Here is a 20,609-nt window from a genome sequence, read left to right as displayed (position 1 = left end):
CATAAATATGCAACATGTTTGATGAAAGGAAATCCCAAACCGAACACATGGAGAGGAATCAAGCCTTGCTTATCAGTTGCGGATTTATACACAATCGTTCGCTTTCCTTCGGGTTAGTACGACCTCAAACATTGCCGCGCGATGAGTTTGATTGGAGTTATCGCTGTTTTGTGCCTTTTGGCAACCAGTAGCGGTCAAAGAATAGAGGATCCGGACGTAAGGCACCAACAACTCCCTCCAATCGAATCGCTGGAACAAATCTGTTCCTTTCTTCACAAACATGTTTTCAGGCGATCGAGTGCCCCGGTGGATACTGTACTCAGAAAAACCTGTGCCCAAACGCGAGCACCACTTTGTCGGACGATACAGCAAACGCGCAGGACACCGGTTTGATTACGTTGCGCCTCCAGGACACGGATGAATGCTTGGATTACATGTTGATGTGTTGTACAACTTTAAATGCACCTTTGGGTCCCATCAGCAATGAGGATGATGAGGTGGGTCATTCAGGAAATTCTAAAACGAACGGTTGTATAAAATGTGTGAATGTAACTCCAGGAAATCGAAGTACCGGCTTCATCCTATGCTCAGTGCGGTCAATCGAATGAGCAAGGACTAGTGTACAATTTTCATCACAACGATACTCTGGCACAGTACGGCGAGTTTCCTTGGATGGTGGCCGTCCGACAAATCGAAAACAAGGACACCAAATTTTTGTGCGGTGGAACGTTAACGCATCCGCGAATCGTGATAACGACGGCACACAATGTCGATGGTAAAACGAACTTGATTGCTCGTTTGGGCGAGTGGGATGTTAGCACGACCAAGGAACCTTTCCCGTACAAGGTACAACGATTAGACATGAAACGGAATCGTAACCGGAATCAACTTATAATTTAACATTTTCCCCTTCTCATTAGGATGTGGCCGTTGAACGAATAATAACTCATCCGGCTTACCGTTACAAACCGATATCGAACGATATTGCATTACTCGTGCTTGAAGATAGTGTCGTTTACGAGCAGCACATCCGACCAGTCTGTCTACCGGCCCCACAGGATCGATTCACCGGCATACGCTGTTTCTCGACCGGATGGGGTGAAGTTGGTGGGATTTACGCGAACATTATGAAGAAAATTGAGCTACCGGTCCTATCGCGGGACAAGTGCTTGAGATCGCTGCGTGCTGCAGGGCTGGGGCAAAATTTCTCCCTCTCAAAAGACTTTCTGTGCGCTGGTGGCGAAGCAAACGTAGACATGTGCAAAGGTGACGGAGGATCGCCATTGGTTTGCCCAACAGACGGTGGATCGTTCGTGCTGGCCGGAATCGTTTCATGGGGTATCGGATGCGGTGGCCACAACATTCCAGGCGTTTACGTTGCGGTTAGCAACTACGTAGAATGGATTGAGGAGACTATTGAAAACATTAGCATGGATTAGGCTGAACACGTGGATCTGCGTGGTCCGTAAAACTCTTAATAAACGCTTTAAAACACGGTATTCTTGTGATCACACGTTTATTTATTATCAGTGTAGTTCCGGGACTTCCCCGTCCTTATCTGTTGCACGTTTTTGTCATTCAAAGCGAGAACTGGTCAAAAACTCAGTTCCATTTTGACCATCATCGCCGAGACTGACTATCTTACTTTCTGGGATTATTTGTATTGTTTTATTAGTTCCACAAGAAAAATGTGCTTCGAAAGGGTGCAAATGTTCCCACAGGCTCATGGCGTATTACCGGCTTTCGGTCAATAATGTTTGTTTTATTTTTTTTTTGCCTTCTTCATCGATTGCCTTGCCTTATCTTTGCAGCATTCGCCGCTATTCGGACGAGAGATGCAGTGTTAATCTGGCAACCGTTGAAGCATGCCGTCGTCTCGGGCCCAGTGTGTGTTCGTGGTGCTGTGGCTGGCCGTAAGAATATTGGGTGAAGTCGCGGACAAAACGCCATGCCCTGGGGGCTTCTGCCAACCTAGACACGTTTGTCCGCAAGGAGGGCCAGGTCAGAGCGTGGATCCTCAAGACGCGGGTCTTATCATTTTACGATTGTTAGAGGACGAGGAAGACGATATTTGTTTAGATCTCATGATGACCTGTTGCTTGACGCCCAACGATACGATACCCAATCCTTCAAGCTATGGCACTATAACTATAAAGGTACCGCTTCACTGCTGTAAATCTAGCTTTAAAGTAACGACGACGACGATTGTCCTTCGTTCTCTCGATCGTCTTTTGTAGGTTGAAAATAATGATATTTTTCCAAACGACACGTGCGGTGAAAGCAACCCAGGTGGTTTGAAATACAGACTAGAGTCCGACGCGCCAGACAAGGCCTATGCCCAATACGGCGAATTTCCCTGGACGGTGATTTTGATCGAGGACACGTTCTACAACGGCCAGTCAAGGTACGAACCGATTGGCGGAGCATCCTTAATTCATCCGCGGTTCGTCGTAACGGTGGCGCATGTTTTGCAAAGCCCACTGCCCAACAGAGTGTTTGCCCGGTTCGGCGAATGGGACTTTGCCAGTGAGGGAGAATATTGGCCAGTGGAGGTAAGAAAGCTAACAGGCTAGGACTAGCAAGGAAGAGGCTAATGATAATGTATCCTCTATCTTCTCTCTATTCGCAAGGATATCGACATTAATAAAAACGTTTTCATTCATCCGAATTACATTGCAAGAGGTTTTAAAAATGATATTGCCCTGGCCAAACTGGAGCAGCCGTTAGTCTACAAAACGCACATCCGGCCCATCTGTCTGCCAACAACTCCGGCCATGAAGGATCAGTTCGACGGTCAGCGATGCACCTCGAACGGGTGGGGTTTAGAAATGAAGACCAAAACGTACGCTTCTGTGATGAAACGAGTTGATCTGCCCATTCTGCCGCGGGAAAAGTGTGAGACAATGTTACGAGCCTCCAGACTGGGACCATTCTTTAAACTGCACTCCAGCGTTATCTGTGCCGGTGGTGAGCGGGATCTGGACATGTGCACCGGCGATGGTGGCTCCCCGTTAGCGTGTCGGACGTCCGCTGGAAAGTACGAGCTGGCCGGAATTGTATCCTGGGGCCTTAGCTGCGGAGATCAAAACGTTCCGGCCGGATACGTTGATGTTGCGCAATTTGTCGGCTGGATCCATGAAACGATCGCCGAAAATGATGTAGCCTGATAATGGGGCATTTAAACGCCTGGTGCCTGAATAATAAATAGTTTTCAAAGATTATCTCACGAAATTCAACTCATTCTTTCTAATGTTTGTAGATTGATTGAACAAAGTAATAAAGTAATTTTTCTTCCTCGTTAGACTATTAGATGATATTGAACTTTTGTCACATACTGTGAAAAAACTCGTTGGACACAACCACTGGGCACCGCTGAGCTGAGCTGTCGTCAACGTCAAAAGTCAACGCAAATTCTCCATCCCGTGCAGGCAGAAAAAAGAAGAAAATGTTTTTGTTTTATTTTCGTTGGCGTTGTTTAGCGTAACCGAGCGCACTGGGAAAAGCCCGACGGGTGAGGTGAACGCACAAAAACTATGCTTTAAAAGTTCGCCGACCGTTTTGCGGAGCATCGAAGTCAACATGAATTTGTAAGTGCTGTCGCGGGGAAGCGGGGAATCCGGGCCTGCCGTGCCGACCGTGCGGTAGATAGATGTTACGTCGTTTATGTGCCTCCCTCCGTGCCCGGGTGTGTGCGTGTGTATGTGTGTTTGTGGTTCGGATGTTCGTTCCAGGGCCCGGAGGTGGTGATGGCAATCTCAGCGGGCGGTCGCTTGCGCGGGACCATGAAATTTCAGTTTTCAGCCAATTCCGATGCGTATGCGACAACTGACGGCGGTTCCCTCTGCTTACAGTTTTATTCCGAATGAGGTGAAACGGGAAGGGCTGTATCTGCAGCACCAGCTTGGGCCGCCGCTCACTCATATGGGCCAGCAGCATACTCATATGCCGCAACAGGCCCAACATCAGCTGCTGAACTTTCCGCATCCGGGCATGATTGTGAATCTGAAGAAGGAACAGTTCGATTCCTACGAAAAGCTGCCCGATGGCCAATCGCCGCACAACCAGCAGCACGTTCTGCAGCTTCAGCAACAAGCGCAGATGGTGGGACTGCAACAGCACCTTTCGGCTCAAATGCAATCCCAGTTGGTGGCCCACCAGCAGCAACAACAGCAACAGCACACACAGCAACAACAACAGCAGCAGCAGCAGCAACAGCAACAGCAACAGCAACAGCAACAGCAGTCAGCTTCCCAGCAGCAGCAGCAAACGCCACAGCAGCAACCACAACAGCAACCACCTCAGACGCAGTCGTCAGCGGGTGCGGCACCGACGACGGCCGCCAGCACCAACACGACGACACCCACCACCACCGGCACCGGGACGGGCAAGAAGAAAAAGAAAGGCAAAGCGAACCGGAACATCGTCATCCCGCAGCTGCCGGAAGGCTTCATCATCAAGGTGAAGGAGGAGTACACGGAGAACTACGTGCGCACCGTGACGAAAATCCCCGAAGTATGGTGGAACCAGGTCTGTGTGGATCGTAATGGTCGAATGTTAAGCTCCACTTTTCCTCCCGTCCTCCCCGCCCCACAATCGCCCCCTGTTTCTTCGGCTGCCACATTGGGTTGTTTCATTGCAGGAACAGTTCATCCGGACGGTGAAATCTCCCGGCAAAAAGGAGCGCAAGTACCACGACTACAACGCGGTCAGCGAGCACCAGTGCGACGTGTGCGGGAAGTACTTCAAGGACAAGTACAAGCTGAACTACCACGTGCGCATCCACGTGCCGGAACTGTCGCACCGGTGCGACGTGTGCGGCAAAGTGTTTGCCCACCAGTCGACGTTGCACAATCACAAGCGCATCCACACCGGTAAGCGGGACGGAGCCCTACTCGGCACTGCCGAAGCTCTTGGCCGTCGAGGTCTAAAGTTGCGTTTCGCTTTTTGGCAGGTGAGCGCGCGTTCAAGTGTTTGACCTGCGGCAAGGCGTTCGTGCAGTCGTCGGCCCTGTCGAACCACACCAAGATCCACACCGGCGAGCGACCGCACGAGTGCCTGATCTGCGGCATCAGCTTCATCCAGAAGATCAACCTCATCTACCACATCCGCATCCACAATGGCGAGCGGCCGTACCGGTGCAACATCTGCCAGAAGTCCTTCATCCAGCAGAGCCACATAAAGAACCACATGAAGGTGCACAAAAAGGACAATCCGCTCGATTGCTCGATGTGTGGCAAGAACTACAGCGATCTCAACGAGCTGACCGAGCACTACGCGACGCACCACACGGCCGAGCTGACCTACCGGTGCCCGGCGTGCGGCAAATCCTTCGCCCAGGCCAACCATCTGAAGATTCACAAGAAAAACTTTTGCAACAGCAAATCAAACTAATCCCCCCCCGGTGGCGGGTGGCCGATAGGGTCGATTTGCTTCCGTTTACGAAACGAGTACACTTCCTTCGGTCACCGCTCCTCGTGCCCTATCCCGTTCCGGTTTCGCATTTTGTTTTCCGTTTCTCCCTCGGGGTACGCACGTTGCGTGCCGATCGTGTGTGTGTGTTAGTCGACAGGGCGGGCTTGGAAGCAATTATTTTAAAAAACTCGTTAACAATCGTAGCATCAAACCATTGCGCCAACCAGAGGATACCGGTGGTTTTAATCACTCCGATTCAACTCGTAGATTTCTGCCAAGCTCTTACTAAACAGACCGGGTGTCGCGTCGAGATCGAACGAGACCGAGAGGTTTCGCCCGGAACGCAGTGAGCGCGACGGGAAAACGGCGATCGCAAGAAACACGTGGAATGTTGTTGATTCCCTAATCGTCAGTGCTTAGCCCCGTACGTACGATGTGTCGTTTATGTTTTAGTTATTTAGCACAAAGTTCAAAGTATCGTTACAGCAACAAATGGCAGGATCAGAAAGAGAAACCAATAGAACAATGATGATGTTATCAAACGCGCGCCTGCGAGCGCGATCGGTTCCCCTCACAACGGGAACTTCTTATAACCGAAAAATAGTACACACTTCTCGCTACTTCTCTTCTCTAGCGCTCGGCGGCTCTCGGCGGCGCTCCCGGTGGCCACACGGAGGGAGCGCCAATGAATGGTGGTAGCTTTAGAACCAGTCGAAGCCAGACAGGCCGGGCTCGAAGATCATCGCCTCGAAGGCGCGGCCACCGTGTGCGTGTTCGAGCGGCACGACAGAGAAGGGCCATTAAAAAAACTATTGGTTAATAAACTCAAATCAAACGTAGAGAGCTGTATGTGAAAACGCACACCGTTTCGAGGTTTATTCAAAAGGCATCCGAAACACGAGTCAGTTCTTTCTTGCCATAAGAGGACGTTTATTTCGGCAAACTTTTCGCTTCCGAAACCGAATAGTAATCGAACGGTGCAATGAGTGATAGCATTTTCATGAGGCGCGATGATCGTGACCCTTCCCGCAACCCGCTACAGTTCGTCGGTGTGAATCCTTTGGCTACGGGAAAGAAAACGCGTAAGGCAGATTAGGTCGTTAGAATCGGCAAACGTTCCTCATCACACCCCACAGTGCAGCGAGCAATACTAACGACGGCACCACGCCGGGCAGTGGGGCCCCGGAAGCTCTGTAATCGAACTTGCGCGACCAAATAGCGAACGATAAGAGATCGGACCGGGGACGGATCAACTTATAGGTGATCATGTTGTGTGGTTCACTGTCGAAAGAAAAGATGGACACACGTTACATACCGTACTCCAAAGGGCGATTCGAAGGCAATCTTACTTGTCGGTGGCACTGGGAACTACGGTGTACTCCGTTTCGGTTACGTCCAAAGGCATAATGCTAGTATCGACCGACGTAGGCAACACAAAGGTTTCGTAGTTGTTGGCGAATTTCGCGCTGATGCTGATTGCGTTAAAAGTGACGCTGTCCTCGTACGACTGGCCCTCGCCAAATCTTTGCGAGCAGTCGGCATAGTTGTCCGAGGAGCAGGCAAGAATGGCACAGGTGGTAATTTCACCGTCGGCGAACCCATCGAACGTACGCTCGGCATCGTAGGCCACCAGTTTGTAGCGGTAATGATTCTGTGGAGCGAAAAAGTGAAGAAGCTTTCTTTGCACGATCGATCGGCTCGTGCCATCGGCGTACCTGTGACGGGAGCATTTCCTTGACGGTGTAATTGATCGTGAAGCTACAGCAAAAGGAGGTGCTATCGTAGCACACACTCTTCTCATAAGCCGCGTTCGACACCATCGGTAGGTCGCTCGTTTTGTAGCCATCGATGTGGTCGCGCTTCAATCGCAACTTGGCCATCTGCGACGGAGTACCGGAATGCTGTGGCAGCTTGCTGACTGGTGTTTCCGGGAACTGTATCTTCGGCACCTGCGCGATGTAGAGTTTCCTGTGCGCGACAAAAACCCACTCCGGTTAGTTTCATACGGCTATCCGTCCTTTCGACAACGCGTCTTACGTATCTGCTTCGTGGTTCATAACGGTGGTGATGGTCCCGCGTTTGCCGGAGTAAATCCCGGTTCCGGTACTTCCGACAGCCGGCCAGCTGGCACCGGCCGCCAGAAGGTTCACATTGTTCGACAGTGCCCAACCCTGCTGAATCTGTGAGGCCGTCAGAAACGGTAGCTCGGAGAACCACATCGTTGGGAAGATGAAATCCGTCACCCTGAGCGCGACCAGGTCCAGCGCGGGTTGATTAAACATCATATCGAAACAGATAAAGTGCCCGAACGTTACACCAAAGTCCGTCTCGAAGCTGGCGATCTCCGGGAAAACGGTCGTGTTCATGCCGGCTTCACCGAAAAGGTGAAACTTTCGGTACCGGGACACCACCATGCCGTCGCGATCGAACGCCACGTTGGTGTTGAAGTGGTAATGCCCATCAGGACCGCAGGGCCGCGTGTCGCCGCCTTCCGGACAGCGCGCTTTCTCGGTCAGATTGATCAGCACGTACTTCTTGGTTCTTTGCGCTTCGCACGACACGTCCCGGACGGTCTTTTCGTACCGAAGATTGTTACACGGTATGATGCGATCGGCCGGATGAGGCACGAAAGAGGCCGTCGATCGGGTATCCAGAGTGTTCTCCGGGAACGCAAGCACATCGGCAGGGACAGCATCGGGTGAGGCAATAATTTCCAAGTATTTCGCCAGCCGCCGCTCGGTGGCCGCGATGTCGGACTCTCCCTCGATAGGCTGCGAACTGAACTCTACCACACCGGCCCAGTAGTGCGGATCGGAGGCAGTAGAAACCTAGAAACAGTATGAAGGAACACCCCATTACCGAGTGGATGACCCCGGCACCAGCTGCTTACCTGTTCAGTCGGGGGCGACAGCAGAAACAGGGAAATGCAAAACAGGCACCATACTGAGTGATTCATGGCGACCTCCGCACAACAAAACTTTACCGGCTGGCGTCAGGATGCGAACTGGCGCAATTGATGGCGGATTGACAACCACTTGACGCACTCTGACGATAACCTGTTATCCGCAGCGCACCACGATAACCGTGATAAGCTCGCGACTAAGTGGCAAATACAGAGGACTACGGGGCTTAACGATGATTTGAAGATAGTGGCGATAAATCGTGGGCAAAACTATTCCGTTTTTGGGACACTTATAAGTGGATTCAGCCTAACAGTGGCTGGCTTACAACATCGGTAATCATTAACAATTCAAATTTGAACAATATTTTGAGTAACGTTTGATCGCACGCACACAACCACACACCAAGGTCGAACGAAGCAATAGACCGTGCTGACTGAATGCGCTTAATCATTCTTGTGGTGGTATTTCTGTTGTAATGTAAATGATTCTTAATACCTGGCAGCTGATAAGATTTTTGTTTACCCATCGAGGTACCACGCGATTGCTGTTTGTTTGGCGTTATCAACCTACGGATTAAAAGTCTAACGAGAGAGAGAGAGAGAGATGCTATTCGACTCAACTCACGATGTTAGCTACACCGAGAAATTGGGCAACTTTCCATTTTTGCGAAATAATAGAAACGGCTTCGAATTCCCAAAAACCGTCATCTATTGCCAAAGTATGGATCAATAGCATTATCTCACGCCCTCACGCCGGCACTGTATGATCTGATAAGAGGTGGTCCGACTGGCAACAGATAGTGGCATTTCGGAGGGCAATGACTACAATGTAAAAGCTTAAGATTGTGCCATTTTTTATGTTGGTTATGTGGTCAAAACATGACCAGACGGTCCACATCCGCTGGGGAGTGTGCAAAGTTCAGGCTCACAATCAATCAATTTAACCGTTCGAACAATGACGGGTTGAGTGTCTATGGGGCGCTTGTAACGATGCGCATTCTGTAAGATGTTTAAAATTAATGGGTCCAGCACAGATGGTGTATTTGGCGATCGCGACAACTCTCCATTACAGAGCTTCGCACCCTCAGCAGTAAAGTAACACTTATTCGATGTCTGGGGGGCTTTTCTTTGATGAATCGTTTTGGCATGGAAACGATTTGCGAAACTGCGAATCGGCGATTCGCGAAATTTTCGCTGCCATTCGGGCGCTTCCTATTTGATAGTAACTTCGTAGCCATTGTTATTCTGGTCCGTCCCCGAGGCTGAGAAACGTGGAAAGGCTGCACACGGAACGGTGCCAGAATCGCTGAACTTGAACCTAATGATGGTCGATCAAAATGGGAAGGTTACTTTGATGTTACGAAAAAATGGAAAGAAAATTGAAGATAATTTCCGCATCTCGACGCAAAGCGTGACCCTGTTTGAAATGTCACTTATCGCATGGGTCAATAAGAGCGTAGCCTGGCAAATAATTTAAAAGCTTTACCTCAAGAAATCGATTGACTGCCGGCCCTATTTTGACTCACTTTAATTTATATTTAAAATTTAATAGTAAAATGTTTGTAAAGCCTGAATAATTTTCGTGATATAAAGTAACCCCATCGAAAGGGAACCTTTTGGGTACTGTTTAACTACTTGTTGATCGACCCAGTACACAGGTTGTTCGCCTCGTTCAATTGGGGCTACCAATTGGAATTCAGGTTTAACCGCGATGGAACAAATGTTCAAGTCTTGGTAGGACAGAATAATTGTGCCAACACTTTCCACCAATTTTGCGCTCCCAAGCTAGTCAACTAAATTGCTGTAGCTCAGCAACGGACCAGCGCAGTTAACCACGGACACGCGGAGCGGTGCGCCATCGATCAGCGCCGATCCTCGGCGCCATTTCATCGAGTTCGTCAAATTTTTGGCATTTTACGGGGCGTGAATGTCGCTTCGGGGCGTCGTGCTGTGTGGATGGTTTCGATCTATTTGCGCCACTCAGCGGCTTGCGGCGTGTGTGTCCATCAAACAACCAACGCCTCCAAGGCCGCGCTGGTCACCCGCCTTTCTTGGCACTGACATTGCCCGTGGTGGTTCGTTAATGTGGGCTCCAATTTTTTTCCACCGCAATGCCACAACACGGTGCCGCAGGTTCCCTACCGTTTTATGTTGGATTGGCTCTTAACATCAGCTATGTTCGGAAGAGAATGGTTCTTCACACGCAGAGCACAGAGAACGGCCACGGCCAAACACCGCGCCACGGCGCTTTGATGCGATTAGACGCGACACGCGGTAGTGATCTCGACATGAAACGAAATGTAAGGTGACCGATGGAAGCCCACGAACCGCCCAAAAAAGGGGTTGTTCACCTGCCGCAATGGGTTGTTGGATTGAGGTTGGAATGTCGATGGGGACACCCTATGTTGACTAGGGAAGCCTAGACGGCTAGGCGCGAGGCCCAATGAAGCCTTGAGGCATTTATTTCTCGAAACGGTTTTGCTTCCCAGAAACATATTTTTGCATAAGCATTCCTGTTTGTGCAAATGTTTATAATTGAAACATGATCTTTCGAGCTTTCTTTTGAGAGATTTTCATCACGGTGGTTTGCCGTTTTCTCCGGTACCAACCAGATCCTGCATGCCGCCTCCTTTCCTAAATTGCCATCCGGTGTGTAGCTGACCAAATCCGTCTCAATCATCTGCATCTTCGCGGAACTCCTTCACGGAACTTGGAATCGAAAATGGAGTGGCGCTCCTACAAGCCGGGCTAATGAAAATGGATCGAGACTGAACTACTGAAAAAAAAACCCCCATCGATCCACACCCCAGCCAGGCCCGGGCCGGGCACAAAAGGCGTGATTAAAACGCGGACTGCTATGTCGGCGCACGTTGCGGCAACTTCTTGACAACATTCTTGACGTTGATCACGAAATGGGCGCCAATGGGTGCCATTCTTCTCTGAAGTAAACAACTTGAGAAAGACGGCTAGAAGCAACGAGAGGGCGTATTAATAAAAACGAAACCCGCGCCAGTTCCGTGAGGAAATCCGTGCATAGCCCGCGGTTAAAATGGGCCAACTCACATTAGCCACCAGTGCGCCAGGCTGAGCCAGCCACTAGACGGCCGCAAAAAACGGCCCTCGACTTGGCCATCGGTTGGGTACGATTAAAACTCATTTATGCTCGGGCTAGGGCCACCCTAAAGGGCGGAGTTGCCTTATCACGTGTTTGATTTATAAAACGTTGCTCAAGACAAAACAAATTTCAATCTCGCGAAGGTGTGAAATAATTAAAAGCGGTCACCTCTCTATCGCGCCGTTGTGGACTTTCAAAATGGAGCGAATTGCGAACTGCGACGGCCCATAAACCGTCACCTGCTCAGTTCTGGCTGGCTTCGTTTTGCACGCACAATTAATATTTCGTACGGCGCGTTTACGGCCAGTTTTCCGTTTTCCTTTCGACGACACACGATTAATTGCAGATCGCCAGCCAACGATAACCGAAAGTTACCCCCAAAATCGTCACATTTCGCGAATTCGCCCTCCGAACTCGGACGTGGCGTGATTGATCGACACTATATCTCACGCTTACCACTGGTTACGAACGTTTGGTTCAACAAAACCATTTCGTCCATCGGTTGGACTGTTTTGGTTGCAATAGCCGCTCGCTCGAATTTTCAACAACAAATTATGAAGATTTCGTAACTGGAACTGATAAATGGAAAGGAAATAATGTATACCGGTTTTCAACGGGACGTACCGAGCGAATGGTATCTTTCACGATCAACCAGCTTAAGAATTCTTCGTAAAAAATTCAAATAAATTATGGTAGAGTCATGTTACATCTCTTAATATTAAGATGGTTGGACCTCTTTTGTACAGTTCAGTATGGACATATTCGCTTCTTATTTAGCAACTTGACATGTTTCTACATCTGAGAATGATTCGGGGACTTAGCTTCAACCAATTACACCACAAATGTATTGGAATACCTTTCACGTAAAGCATAAGTAAGTGTTAATACAATCACAAAGTTTGGCCACTTTGTGTTTCAAAAATCTGTTCATCCTACGTTCACTTTCGGACGCGATTCAAATGCAATGCGCGTTGCTCTGATAATACCGGAAGATTTATGGTCACAAGCCATCGTTGTGCCATCGTGATTTGAATAATTGTTAATTTGTCCTACCCTTATTTCGGCAGCCCACATTAGGAGCTATAATTATTCATTACATTATTTTTTGAAAAAAGCGCCCTCCACCGTGTGGGCCTTTTCCACTTTTCCGGCCAGAGATAAAACAAATCGGCAACGCCGGGAGAGACGGTTGTTTTCGGATTGGAAACAATTTAAATTGGCGTCACACACACACGCACTCACTCATGTAATGTTGGCCGCTTTAATTTTAACCGCCTTTCAAGTGGCGATCTCTCCACTTTCGTCCGCCCGTCGGCACGCCGTCGGGAGAGTTTGTTTTTCGTTTATTGACCAAATTGACCCCAGAAAATTGCTAATGGCCTGGCCCGTTCGGTTCGGTTTTCCTGTTTCTTCGCCACTTTTTGGCACCGCAGCGCACAAGTCGGCAGACACCAACTGTCCTAGATTTGATCCACTCACCGGTCGCTGATGGTAGAATAATTATGTATGCCTGGTACCGATGTCACGTCGGGTCCGTTGCTGGCAGGTCGGAGAACTTTTGCCGGCCAATTTGTGTGTGCATGACACCATTTCGGAGCCATCACCACGCCACGATTTCGGTGGCGTCACCGGTTCGTCGGCAGACGCGTCTATGCGTTACACAACACCGACACGGCCGACCCTACGACCCGAGCCTGAGGACAGTCCGCGGGTCGTGGGGGCCCTCTAATCGCAGTTCCATCGACAGCTCCTGTTCGAGCGATCTGCTTATTAATGTGGCAGACCGGCGTTTGCGGTGGGCCCATCTTGTATCGATCACCGGGCCGGGCCGTTACTTCATTCGGCCGGGTCGGTTGGCTGGCCACACCGTACGGATTGAAAAGCAACACGCGCCCGTAAGCTGAAACCAATCACACTGTTATCCACTGCTCGGACTGCCTTTGGACCATCCCCGAGACCATTACGAGCTCTACCCAACCTCCGGCGACCTCTCGACGGTAGGGCCATAAATCGGAAGCTCTGTCGGCCGCTGATAAATAAATCATTTTTCGCTTTCAATCTGCCAAATTCAGCACGCGGAGCGCGTCCGCCCGTCGTTCGGCCGGTTTTTGGCCAGGCCCCGCCCGCCTGGGCTGAGCACGTAATCAAGCAATTAGTTAATGTTAAGTATAATTTCCTCCTTTCGATGCGCATTTCATGATGCGCGCGACTGGCCGGCAGCATAAAACTGCGCACCAAAATGGGTTATTGATTCGCTCGCGGTTTGCAACGCAACCCATCCTGGCGGCTGCTGTGACTGTTGTGACAGCAGAAGATCGTCGATTTGATTTGTTTCTATCAAAACAACCACCAGCATCGGTGGTGGTCAGCTTGGTGTTTGGCGATAAGGATTGCGAAACGCTCGTTAGTGGGCGAGACGCTTCGTACCCGATTTTCGCTTACTTACGTACCCGCTTAAAATATGGAGCCTTTCCAAAACCGCGATTCTTAGAACGCATGGCGAATGGCGCAAAGAATCCATCGCTGGCACAAGAAGCGGCAACAATGTGCCCCGAAACTGGCTTCCTCTTTTTCGCGCAAAGAGACCCTATTGTGTGTGCGGAAAACTGGTTTTTGGTAATGAATTTCCTGGGGGCTTAACATAACATTATGAGCGTGTCAGCTACCGATGCTGATCGCGAAAGATGTACGAGATGTTTTATGGATTGTTTTTGGCAACCATGCTTCGGCTCAATGTCAACGGTAGGCTGCCCAATGCCAAGTTAATTATGGCACAGGGTGTATTAATTACGGTTTGATTATTAAACGATTATATAGTGCCGAAGCCAGCCACCGCCACTTGCCGTCTGCTAAAAAGGTGTCACGGTGAAGCTGTGAATTGATGAAGTAATTTGATAGCCCTAATTCCAACCGGCATCTGAATCCTAGATCTATGCTAATGCTCAGTGGCCGCCAGCGATCGCTATGTTGCGTAACCTTCTGTCGATCCGTTTTTGATTGATCCGCGGGTATTACATTTCGCCGACGAGTCGCGTTAGTTTGGCAGCCGAAAACGATCATTAGGTGGCCGTCGACTGATGACGGATCGCGACAAATTTTCTGACGAGCTCCGACCGAAAATCCAATTAATCAATCGATGGAGCAGCCCGAGACGTGGCGATCGCGTTGACATCTTAGGACCTGCCTTGGCTAGGGTCCCACAACCACTAGCTGCCGGAAACTGTGAACGAGCTACGAGCTTCTCGGCTCGGTGTGTCTGTGTGTGTTGACGATGGCTCACGATCACGGTCACCGCCGGGGCGATGGGCGACGATTGATAATACCCTGCTGCTCAAGAGAGTGGCCAAGACCTTGCGGGCGCTCCCAGCCCGAAACACAAAACTGCTCCCCAAAAACGGTGGTTTCTACAGCAAAACCCACCCGACTCTGGTTGCTGGCCGCACAAAATTAATGGAGGTCGTAAACGTGAGAGGCCTGTTTCGGGCCAGTGCGAGCTACGTCCGGGTGGAGCACACTTGTGAGCCGGCGCAGTCCATGGCGCAGATAAACCACCTGGAACCTGGGCAAAAAATCTCGTTTTCCTCGTTGCAAAACAGCGGCCGTGCCTGGTCAGTCAGGTCAGTAAACGGATTTTACTGCCCTCCGAGTGGTGGGACCCCCCCGGGGCAGGGGCGCCGCAGGTGGATCTATTTACGTTTACGGCGCAGGGCGCACACCCGTTTCCTGATCGCAAGATTTGGCACGATTCGGAGGCAATAAAACGGTGCGCAATCGTGACGATAGGTGCGAATTGATGGGTGCTCTCCGAACGTGGGGGCTTTCGGGGGCTACAGTGTCCTTCGCTGATAGGATTAAAAGCGCCATCCTGCGGTGCATAAAAGGCAAGCTCAGCCTAGATGCATCTAGCGCGGATCGCTGCTGACCCACAGCAGGGTGCCGTAGCGACCGCTCAGAGCGCCGCGGATCGATGTCACAATCCAGGTGCCAGGTGCTAGCCCTAGCCCCCGGCCCACGTGCTGATGGATCGGTTTGACTGTTAGCATTTGTTTTTTTTTTGTGTGATTTACGGCCATCCAAATGCAATCCGATTGGCGATGATGGGGGTTTTTCGGTTTGGGGCCCCGTTTTTTTACGGTTCCCATCGCTTACTTTCGAATCATCGATCATTCCTCCGGGGAGGCTTCTCCGTAGAACGACAAATGGTGACCACCGGTCGCCGCCGGTGAGCGGAAGCGGACCGTTCACTCGCCGAAGAAAAGTCCTTCGGTCAATGACGAATGCTGTCCGGTGGCTCTGGTGGGGGTCTGTTGATACGGTATTGTGGCTGGGAATCGTTCCGAAATTCGGCGCAGGTTGGTTTTCGTGGCTTACACCTGCAGCTAGGGGTCCAAGTAACTGAAGAATCTAAGAAAGGCGGTTTAATTGACAAACCTTGAGCTTGCTTTTAGAAACTAAACAGAAAACTAGACATAAGGCATAAGACATAAGGGTAAAATAAATGGTTCAGGAGCCTAATACATATGAATACATAAATAACAAGGCAACAATGAAAACTGTAGAAAATATCACTCAATATTGGAATACAGTTCAGAAGTTAATAAACTTTAAACACAAAGCCTACCACAGATCATCCTCACTGTTTCATGAGCCGTCGGCCACTGTCGGCTGCTGTCGATAATCTTTTCAATTCCATTGCCCCCAAAGATCATGATTTATGCTGTTTATCTAATGAAAAAAGTTTCGCATGTTGGGCGACGCATGTTTGCCGAACCATTAGCGCATCATGAGGTGGATAAGGTGTCCAATTAGCTTGCGGTAACAATACACCCGCGGAGGCGGACCGGCGACGGCGACGTTTATGGCTTTTTTCACGGCCGTTAAGAGCTGATCAGCGGGTTCAGCGGTCCGCGAGAGGTCCGCCAGGATCGCCTACGCCCCCTCGGACGGTGCGGCCAGTCACGGCTCAGTACCCGCCGATGCCTCCGTGGTGTTTGCCGAAAAAGTAATCGTCATCGCGATGTTTTCGACTTGCGCACCGTTTGGCGATCTTAACAAGCCACACCAGCTAGCCAGCTGGCTCCGAAGGCTCACGGGACGGACACGTGTGACGATGTGTGATGCCTACAGGGCGTGTGGCAACCGTCGCATCCGTCGAGGGTGAAAATTGCGCCTCGCGCAGGGCCGCATAAAGTTTTCGAAATCTTCGCACCGCGATGGGCGGCCAGTGCCGGTGGTCGGTTGTTTTATATTCTCTCGTTGTTGTGTGTTTTTGTTTTTTTTTCTAGTTTTGGTTGTTGTTGCCACTCACCACAGTGAGCTGAGTGAGTTGCTTTTAAGCATTTGGTCCACTTAAGCGGCGTAGTTTCGGTTTTTTGTGCGCGGTCCAGTTTGTTTCTATTTTTCGTTCGTCTGTGTTTCGTCATGCACACGGCGATCCTGGCCCCTTCTGACTGCTAGTTGATACACGCTCCGGTGAAAGAACGGTTCTTGCCGGGCCACTTTGACCGGAGATCGCTGTCGGAGGGTAATTGCCGAAGAACTATGCTCAGGCTCGGCGCACTCGCACTGTTGAGCCCAATATTGCGGTGACAAAAATGGTTGCCAGCGCAATTAGAAGTAGAGCCATTTGCCCGTCGACTGCCCGTTGTCGAAATCGGAAGGCAAGTGTCAAAGGAGTCAGCGGGAAATAATAACTTAAATTAACCGAAACAAGCCTCGGTGGAGTTTCGAGGCAAAATCGAGAAACGAAAGACCCAAAGTGACGAACCTTTCAAATTCATTCACAAAAAGTCGCTCAAACTCGTCACTCGACTGTGTCAAACTCAACCTCAGAAGGGTGAAAAACAAACGGTGGCCACATAATGGCGCCTGCCAACCCGCTCGCACTCGTAATCGTTTGTTCGATGCGACAGTGCGCACCATTTGCGCAACATTGTACGCGGACAGGCACTTAGAGCTGGCACAGGCGGAAACACGGAGGGATCTTCCGTCCCCCAGCAAACCGGTACGCCACGGTTGGCGCACGGAAGCGCACTGTAACACGCGAAGCCGTCATCGGACGGCCGCGTGTGTGACAACTCAATCCGTAGGGTCCGTGGCACCGTGCGCAAGGCTTTCGGGAGGATAACGTTAGGTGACGGCGGGCGGCCGGCGGCGACGGTGACCCCGTGTGGCAAGTGTGGGCAAATAAAACGATACCATAACCGATACCGGGCCCGGACGCCCGGGACGTGTAGGCTTTCTCCGGTGCGGAGATTGAATCACTCTACAACTGGCCACTGGGTTTTATGAGACCTCTCGCGGGTCGGCCGGTTCGGGGAAATGGCCGGGGAGTGGTGGGCCTCCGCCTTCGTTCGTTATGGTTATGGAATTTTCGGCTTTCGTCTTTGTGGAAACAATTGTGGCCCCTTTGTCGATGTGTATCGTTTTCGGACCACTCGCGAAAACTGATAAAAGTTTGGCCGTGCCGGAGGTTTAATAAAGTTTTCAAGCCGCAACTAATTGAAGGTCTTGGGTTGCCGGTTTTCTTCTGTTTTTTTACTTCTTTTGCCGCCCCTTTGGCCAATTTCTCTTCACGTTAGATGAACATCCGCCACCACGCCGGCAATCGATCGGATTGGCAACTGGTTGCGACTTTCAATTTTGGTTTCAATTGGCCAAAAACTGGCCCCCGACGCCCGGGGCTTGCTTTAAAACCCATCCATTAGGGGGTCATAATCGGTCGCAATTATTATTTGGCCACTTGGGCCGTTCTTATTCAACGTTTTATTGAATCGATGCGCCGGTTTTTGTTACATACATTGCCACGCACTTTTGAGGTTATCTCGTGACCGAGAGACAAAAACGCAAACTTCTCATCAACTGGCAATGGTCACCGTTTTCAGTACTTTGGCGTTGGATTAAACTATGAGAATCGGGCATGACAATGAGTGTGGACGTAACACGTGTGGATGTGAGTGCGAAATTTGCGGTGCAGTTCCAGCAACCGTTAGGCATAAGGGCACTATAAACCGTACGCTGCCTGTGACCTTAAGTGGCCACTGGGATCATTAGTTTTTATGTACCATTCTTGCAGTGATGGAATCGGCGAAGGACGGATTTAAGCTTTACTGTTTATTTAGAGACAGTTAGAGCGAAACCTTTACCGCGAAACATAAATTGCAAACCACAAACGATGCCAGGAAGGAGGCTTGAAGTGATGGCCCCAAAACGGGGGGCCATCCATTTTTCCATTACCACAGTTCTTTTGCCAATTGTCAGCTCTGGTGGCGAGCGGTTCGCGGATCACGAACACGAAAATTGGCACAAATTTCGGGACGAACCGTGCCGTTTGGCCACGTCCAGCAACAACGAGCTCCTAACGTATGTCGAAATGTCCGCTGGCCGGGCACAAACGGGCACACACATCGTCCGGTGGCAGATCGGTACCATTTTGTAGTTAGATCATCGCCGTCTGGTCAGACAGCCCCCGCCAGGCGCAGTCAGTGGCGGCATAATTTTTCATTTCTTTTCGACTTTTCCCTCACTTGTTTTGCGAGATTTGGCGGGGTTTCCGGCGTGGTCTCCTCACACTCATGGGAACCGGCGCACTGTTGCGGCGCAGAAACACTGATCCTATGTTGTTTTAATTTTTGGATTCAATTAAACTTACTCAATTCGAGCTGTTAGAGATAAATAATATTCGAGGTTCGTCTCAATTCAAGGCGCTTAAAAGCATGCAATGCCAGCACTATGTTCTCCTGTTATTTATACCGATTGTGGCTATGTAAGCCTCGAAAACAGTATGGAAAAAAGGCACTTAATTAAGGGTTATCGAAACTCGAAATAGGAAAGTCGGAGACTTAAGCAAGACTTTCGTCGTTTGATGGAAACCCCGATCAAACCGGATCAAACAATCGATGGGCTGGCAATTTTCGCCCATTTCCACATGCGTTCGGTGTCTGTGCGGCAGCGTGCGTGGGTCCACGAAAGTCCTTCGATCGAACCACCCATCGGTGGTGACCGTCGCGTGTGTGACGATGCTCCTTTCACCGATCGGACGCGCGGCCAATCGTCACTCGGCCGTGCTGTCCGCCAGCTGTGACCGCAGCTGAGCTGCCCACCACCACCACCATCGACGTATTTATTTGCACCACCCCCTTTCAGAGGACAGGGGGCCTTCCGATGCGGTCCACTCATCTGTCACGGTGGACGGTGCGGGTGAAAGATCGCCGCCGGATTATTCGGTTCACAGTCGGATGGTTTCTGGTGTGGTCGGCGAGAGTCCGAGAGTCGAGGGGAAACAAACGAAGAGAAAAGACACGACGAAACATAACATACGCAAAAATCGCGACGAGTATTGCACCCGCCACCCGGTTATGGTCCGGGCGCTCGACGCGTAAGACGTTGCTTCGTTCGACGTTTTGTTACATTCAGCCGCTTGTCGTCGAATAATTGAGGCACCCAATCCAACTGGATGTTGATGACGGAGACGACGATCATTGGAGGCGTGCGAATCGGGAGAGAAATGTGATAGGTTACTTCTAAATCAGCACTATAAATTTGTAGAAACAAAAACCGATCGTTTTGCTAACCAGCGATCGCTGCTCCAAAGAGGATCGTCCGGTAATTAGCGACGCGCAGCCAACGATGAGCTGCATCGTTGGATGCGCTTCGGGTGTCGCAAAGCCGACCTTGCCGCGAGCGTCACCTTCCGCGGTGTGGCGCGCTGCAGGCGGCGTCAAAAATTGCAGTCCGTGAAATCCTTGGACACGGCGCGTCGCACCTCGCCGACACGACAAAGCCGACTTTCCTCGAAAGAAGTTTTCTTCGCGCCCGCGGCCAGGGTCAGGGTAAGCCCAATTTTTGCACACCCCTGATCGCTGACCGAGAAAAATCGAGGAGAAAGCCTACTGGGTCGTCGGCGAGAATCTTTTGGCGAAATAGAGGGCACAAGAACGCAGGGAAGAAGCCAGTCCGCCCATGGATGGACGAAAATGAAATCAAATTTTAGGTGCTCTCGGTGCGGCATTGTGCCGCCGTCAGCCAATTGTGCAATTGCCGCACCATTGTGCAACACGTGCATTGGCACACATGCCGGGGTATCCGACTAGATCCGCCGATGATCAAAACCAAATGCGTGACCCATTTTGCGTGACAATTTCACCAACAATCATTATCGAATTTTTGCCATTATCAAAC

The 20,609-nt window shown here is 50.5% G+C and overlaps 3 protein-coding genes across 5 annotated transcripts; 2 read left to right on the top strand and 1 right to left on the bottom strand.

Annotated features, from left to right (window-relative positions):
• Nucleotides 1-128: 128 nt before the first annotated feature.
• LOC128277309 (transmembrane protease serine 9-like) lies at nucleotides 129-3,189 on the top strand. The gene is made up of 7 exons (XM_053015753.1): nucleotides 129-216; nucleotides 291-497; nucleotides 559-846; nucleotides 921-1,433; nucleotides 1,887-2,156; nucleotides 2,238-2,552; nucleotides 2,631-3,189. Exons 1-7 carry the CDS (start codon nucleotides 142-144, stop codon nucleotides 3,165-3,167), a joined length of 2,205 nt encoding a protein of 734 aa, XP_052871713.1. The 5' UTR covers nucleotides 129-141; the 3' UTR covers nucleotides 3,168-3,189.
• Nucleotides 3,190-3,439: 250 nt separating this feature from the next.
• Nucleotides 3,440-6,229, top strand: LOC128276861 (adult enhancer factor 1-like). 3 transcript variants are annotated; one of them, XM_053015336.1, is made up of 4 exons: nucleotides 3,440-3,587; nucleotides 3,852-4,512; nucleotides 4,640-4,871; nucleotides 4,952-6,229. In XM_053015336.1, exons 1-4 carry the CDS (start codon nucleotides 3,580-3,582, stop codon nucleotides 5,389-5,391), a joined length of 1,341 nt encoding a protein of 446 aa, XP_052871296.1. In that variant the 5' UTR covers nucleotides 3,440-3,579; the 3' UTR covers nucleotides 5,392-6,229. The 3 variants fall into 3 exon arrangements, with proteins under 3 accessions (XP_052871296.1, XP_052871290.1, XP_052871282.1); XM_053015330.1 differs by having other exon boundaries at nucleotides 3,852-4,527; nucleotides 4,646-4,871; XM_053015322.1 differs by having other exon boundaries at nucleotides 3,852-4,527.
• A 117-nt stretch (nucleotides 6,230-6,346) lies between these two features.
• LOC128278072 (vanin-like protein 1) lies at nucleotides 6,347-8,393 on the bottom strand. Its single transcript, XM_053016724.1, has 5 exons — nucleotides 8,303-8,393; nucleotides 7,450-8,240; nucleotides 7,128-7,380; nucleotides 6,762-7,063; nucleotides 6,347-6,693 (listed from the first exon to the last, which is right to left on the bottom strand). Exons 1-5 carry the CDS (start codon nucleotides 8,366-8,368, stop codon nucleotides 6,513-6,515), a joined length of 1,593 nt encoding a protein of 530 aa, XP_052872684.1. The 5' UTR covers nucleotides 8,369-8,393; the 3' UTR covers nucleotides 6,347-6,512.
• Between the last annotated feature and the right edge of the window lie 12,216 nt (nucleotides 8,394-20,609).

The sequence above is a fragment of the Anopheles cruzii genome, chromosome 2 (assembly GCF_943734635.1).
Source record: "Anopheles cruzii chromosome 2, idAnoCruzAS_RS32_06, whole genome shotgun sequence".
In the NCBI taxonomy this organism is placed as follows: domain Eukaryota; kingdom Metazoa; phylum Arthropoda; class Insecta; order Diptera; family Culicidae; genus Anopheles; species Anopheles cruzii.
The sequence above is the reverse complement of the archived record's forward strand: the minus strand, read 5'-3'. Positions and strand labels throughout refer to the sequence as shown.

Excerpts from the sequence above, each read along its gene's own strand:
- LOC128277309 (XM_053015753.1), top strand. The coding sequence starts at position 142 with ATGAGTTTGATTGGAGTTATCGCTGTTTTGTGCCTTTTGGCAACCAGT. Across the intron at positions 847-920 it reads AGGAACCTTTCCCGTACAAG|GATGTGGCCGTTGAACGAAT; the intron begins GTACAACGATTA and ends CCTTCTCATTAG. Across the intron at positions 1,434-1,886 it reads CTATTGAAAACATTAGCATG|TGTGTGTTCGTGGTGCTGTG; the intron begins GATTAGGCTGAA and ends TCTCGGGCCCAG.
- LOC128276861 (XM_053015322.1), top strand. Across the intron at positions 4,528-4,639 it reads CCGAAGTATGGTGGAACCAG|GAACAGTTCATCCGGACGGT; the intron begins GTCTGTGTGGAT and ends GTTTCATTGCAG. Across the intron at positions 4,872-4,951 it reads TCACAAGCGCATCCACACCG|GTGAGCGCGCGTTCAAGTGT; the intron begins GTAAGCGGGACG and ends GCTTTTTGGCAG.
- LOC128278072 (XM_053016724.1), bottom strand. The coding sequence starts at position 8,368 with ATGAATCACTCAGTATGGTGCCTGTTTTGCATTTCCCTGTTTCTGCTG. Across the intron at positions 7,064-7,127 it reads AGGAAATGCTCCCGTCACAG|AATCATTACCGCTACAAACT; the intron begins GTACGCCGATGG and ends TTCGCTCCACAG. Across the intron at positions 6,694-6,761 it reads GTTCCCAGTGCCACCGACAA|TGAACCACACAACATGATCA; the intron begins GTAAGATTGCCT and ends TTCTTTCGACAG.